Genomic DNA, 5,172 nt, shown 5'->3' with positions numbered 1-5,172 from the left:
GAAATTTGGTAACTACAAGCCTTTTGCAACTTCTACTTTGATAATTTTAATCATCCAAAAAATATTTTAAAGTCTATTCAATCCCCTACCACCGTCTGTACTTTTACTTTTCCGAGACCAACAAGAAATCTTGAGAAGAAAATTCAAATTTCATATATAGTTGAAATTAACAAATAAACAAGTTAAAATGAGAGCAGAACATGAAAAAAACATGTATACATTATTAAGCAACAATATTGGTTTCAGTAATAGTCTTCAATAACAAACTCATGCTACAAGTACAAATATATTAATATGATATGCTAAAACAAATGTAACCAACATACCATAAATTCTTATAAAATTGTGAGCAATTGACATTTGATCTTGTTGAGTTTTGTCAAGACAACTCGAATATCAACCCTCTCTTTAGGAGATTCCACTGTGCAATTCAAAGCCAACTCCAAAATAGTTGATATGTATTGCAATTTTTGACTAAGTTGCAATTCTTCGGCCCTTAATAAGGTAGAGTCCACAATCAGATCAGGAGTGTTAGAAAGTGAATTATAAACCCAACTCTGTAAACTAAGGTCTCCTGAAAACATTTCATTACTTGGGCGCTTCCTTGTGAAAACTTCCATTAACATTATTCCATAACTATAAACGTCACTTCTTGTGGAAACCATTCCTCTTGATCCATACTCTGGCACAAACACACAACAAATCAAATATAAAATTGCCAATCCTTGTTTAATAAGAATTTATAATGTATGAAAAATAATATTTTCTTAAAATGAAACAGATTAACAAAGATGAAACATAGTATATCCATCATCACCTGGGGCAATATATCCAATTGTAGCCATGGTACATGTATAAGCAATTGATCTATCATCTCCAAGTAACTTTGAGATCCCAAAATCACTTACGTGTCCCACCATATCTTCATCAAGTAATACATTACTTGGCTTTAGATCACAATGAACAACTGGAATACTGTTACCATAATGCAAATACTCTAACCCACATGCCACATCAATCATTATGTTTAATCTTTGCATGATGTTTAACGATTGATTTTCAGAATATAACCAATTGTCTAGGCTACCATGAGGCATGTACTGAAGTATGAGTGCTTTAAAGTCTAAGTTAGAGCAAGCACTAATGACCTTTGTGAGATTTCTATGACGGAGGTTGCGCAACACTTGACATTCTATATCAAAGCTCTTGAATGCACCTTCAACTTGCAAATTAAATACCTTGATGGCGAAGGACGACCCATTAGTAAATATGCCCTTATAAACAGAACCAAAGCTTCCAGTCCCTAGCAAGTTACTGCTATCAAACCCTTGAGTTGCTTGTTGAAGTTCATAATAAGAAATTCTCGGAAACACCATTTCTTGAAACAAAATAACTTCAGTAGAAATTGACTTTTTACTTTTGCATTTATGCAATCCAACCGATGAGATTCCCACAATCAATATAGCTATAGAGATTAGTACAATCCAAAGCAATCTCCTTATAGATCGATGCGAGTTAGAATTAGGATTACAAGGTGGTACTTTTAGCCTTGAGGAACCACACAGCCCTTCATTGGACAAAAATGATAGATAACCAAACTGTTTAAAAGGACCTTTGCTTGGAATTTCTCCACTTAATTTGTTGAATGATACATTCAAAAATTTGAGATAGAGGAGTGTCTCCAATGATTTGGGAATCCTACCCATCAAATTATTGTTTGACAAATCCATATGTTCCAAGCTAATCATACTTGCAAAAGTGTTAGGAATAGATCCTTGTAGAAGATTGTTTGCTAGGATAATGTATTGCAATTCTTGCAAACCTCCAATGGCACTTGGAATGTTTCCTGAGAAATAATTATGCGATAAATTGATGTATATTGCAAATTTTAGATTTCCTATCTTTTGTGGCAAAGATCCATTTAAGTAATTTGAAGATAGGCCAAGGATCAAGAGGTCATTAAGGTTCCAAAGGCTTGGTGGTAAACTGAAATTCAATATGTTAGAGTTTAGATTGAGATTCATTAGGGAAGTAACATTCCCTATGCACTCAGGAATAGAACCCCAAATTAGATTGTCATTCAAATCCAATTCCTCTAAGTGTTGCAAATTACAAATGCTACTTGGCAACACCCCACTCATTTTATTTCGTGATAAGTATATTGAGGTTATACTACTTAAGTTGCCAATTTCTTTTGGAATTTCCCCCAAGATATTACAACCAACTATTGTAAAGCTATTTAAGGAGATTGAGAGATTACCAAAGGAACTTGGTAAGACAGTATTAAGAGCATTGTTACTTAACCAAAGTTCTCTCAAGTATCTACAGTTTGCTAATGAACTAACAATATTGAGGCCAACAGATGAAGATTCAGTGGTCAAATTATTATCAAACAAGTCCAATAATTCCAACCATCTTAGTTCTCCTAAAGAGTTCGGAATTGGGCCACTTAAACCATTAGAATCAAAGTATATGGTCGTCAGGTAAGAACAATTGGAGATATAGCTTGGAATAGTTCCAGTGATTCTATTAGAAGAAATGCCAATACCATCAAGATTTTGAAGTTTATAGCCCATTCTAGGGGGAAGACTACCTGAGAGATGATTGTAACTAAGATTTATTTGCCATAGAGTAGAGATATTGAATATGCACCATGGTATGGAACCACTAAGAAAATTGAAATCTAAATAAAGTCCTCTCAACCTTGGATAATTGCAAATCTCTCTAGGTATAGTACCTACCAAATCATACAACAAAAGAAACAAATTCTTTAATACATTGTGAGAACATATTAGCTAGTATTCTAAAGACAATACTAGAAAAGTAAAACCATCCTTCCAAATCAATCATAATACACACTATGAATAAGTGAAAATTAGATTTAGATTATGAAATCTACAAGTTATGTAAGAATTTAAAAACCTAGCCCTTTCATAGCAATACAACTTTCTAATTAGTTGAGATTTTATAGTAGTATGACTTTATGGATACATAACTCTACATGCGGAAGACTTCCATATAGCAGCAATGTTTTTGCAAGCAGTATGAGTTAATTTGCAATAAAAGTTTGAAAGTTGAGGAGTTGTCAATCCACAAATCTTATCCAAGCAATAAGGGATGCCAACAACAAAGGATAGCTAATAGTAGAAGATTTTATGAATAGTAGAGAATCCTAGCAACAAAAGATTGATAAGTTGTAGAGCTTATAAAGAAGCGGAAAATGGTAAGCAGTAGAGATTATTTTCAAGGACTATCAAAATATTGTTTGTCCAAACAGTATACGAGGAATATATACTGCTAATTTTGAACATTGGCATAGTCACTGATGAAGAAACAAGGCTAATCAAGTAAAGCTGCATTAGAATGTGCAATAGCTTGACTTGAAGGACAAGTTTCTCACAATAAATTGATAAAAGTCCTAGACTTTTCAAACCTCAAAAGATTAAAATATTACAAGTTTCGAAGTTCAAATTTGTCTCTCTCCAATTAAGAAATTTGAGATTCAGTATAAATAAGAGTGATGCAAAGATCCATTGATAGGGCAATCATGGATAATTTAAGGCACCAAGATTACCTTATATTACCGATCTAAGGTATGAAGATTTCAAAATGTTGTCAAAGGAAAACTATTTTAGATATGGAGGAAAGATTTATCAAGCTCGTTGGATAGATTACTAATCTTGGCAATGAGATGAGCCAAAAGAAGATTTCCCTCAAGGTCCTAAGAAGTTTACCACTTCACTAGGAAATAAAAGTTACAACTATGAGAAATCATAGAGACCTAAAGACTCTCTAAATAGATAAGCTCTTCCATTATTTGAAAGCTTATGCTGATAACTAATGATGGGGAAATGAAAAAAGATAAAATTATTGCATTGATAGCAAAATCATCCACATCCAGGTCAACAAACAAGTTCGATTTTTTTTTTTTTTTTGTTATGAGTAATTTGCTATGTTTGTCAGAAAATCCAAGATGTTTATGACGAAGAAAAACACAAGAAGTAACTCAACGTCTCGTATACAACATGACTCCTTGTGTAGAAAGACAAGAAAGATATCAACAAAAATAGTTTAAAATATGTGTTATAACTGCAAAAGGCTACATACTACAAGGTAGACTGCCATTCACTATAGCTATCAAATATCAAAGTATGATATCTACCTTATAGGAAAACTCTAAGGAAGAGTATAAGGATTGTGACCAGAAAGAATAAAAAATAGAAAAACTAAAGAAAAGTTTTTATCACTAAAGAAGATCAAACCAAGTTATATGAGGAGTTTGAATAAACATCATCAAGTGATGAAAGTCAATTCTTAGAGAATCATACTACTAACTACTATCTTTTCACTAGAGATGAGCTTAGATGAAGCAAACGGGATAGGAAGGAAAAAATTTTATGTCGTAATTTTCAAATTTATTTGATGGAGAGATCAAGGGAATCTTTGGAAACCTTTTCATTATATTTATATAATGCGAATGATGATCCTAAGAAATTAGATGAGGTTATGAAGTCTCAAGATGTTGCTTTATGGAAAGAACGAATTCGAGACGAAAATGATTCAATAATTAGTAATAATACATGGCTTTTAATAAATCATCAACTAGGTTGTGACTATGTTTGTTGTAAATGTATTTTCAAGAAGGAAATGAAAGTTTATGGCTTTGTTGATAAGTTTAAAGCAAGTCTTGTAGCCTAAGGCTTTAGACAAAGGGAGCGCATTGACTTCTTTAACACGTATGCACTAGTAGCTAGAATTCTTACGATCTAATTATTACTTGCTATGACAACAATATAAAATCATGTGATTCATCGAATGGATGTCAAAATCACATTCATAAATTGTGAATTGGGGGGGGGGGGGGGTGTATACGAAACAACCAACCAGAAGGTTTTATTGTCAAAGGGTAAGAAAATAAAGTTCACTAGTTGATAAAATCTCTATATAGCTTGAAGCAAGCTCCTAAACAATGACATAATCAATTTGATCAGGTTGTGTTGAAAAATTGATTTAAAATAAATCATTTTGATAAATGTGTGTACAAAAAAATTAATAACCCAGGTCAATGCATTATTATTTGCTTGTATGTTGATGATGTGCTCGTCTTTGGGTTTGATTTGAACCATGTGAAAGCCACAAAGGAATTTTTGAGTTCTAGTTTCTCCTTGAAAG

At 32.6% G+C, this 5,172-nt stretch overlaps 1 protein-coding gene across 1 annotated transcript; it reads right to left on the bottom strand.

The window, feature by feature from the left end:
- Positions 1 to 242: 242 nt before the first annotated feature.
- LOC116033231 (probable LRR receptor-like serine/threonine-protein kinase At3g47570) lies at positions 243 to 2,576 on the bottom strand. Its single transcript, XM_031275987.1, has 4 exons — positions 2,261 to 2,576; positions 818 to 1,846; positions 390 to 682; positions 243 to 272 (listed from the first exon to the last, which is right to left on the bottom strand). The coding sequence occupies exons 1-4, from the start codon at positions 2,574 to 2,576 to the stop codon at positions 243 to 245; spliced, it is 1,668 nt and encodes a 555-aa protein (XP_031131847.1).
- Positions 2,577 to 5,172: the final 2,596 nt, after the last annotated feature.

The sequence above is a fragment of the Ipomoea triloba genome, chromosome 10 (assembly GCF_003576645.1).
Source record: "Ipomoea triloba cultivar NCNSP0323 chromosome 10, ASM357664v1".
Taxonomy (NCBI): domain Eukaryota; kingdom Viridiplantae; phylum Streptophyta; class Magnoliopsida; order Solanales; family Convolvulaceae; genus Ipomoea; species Ipomoea triloba.
This window is presented reverse-complemented; position numbering and strand designations above follow the sequence as displayed.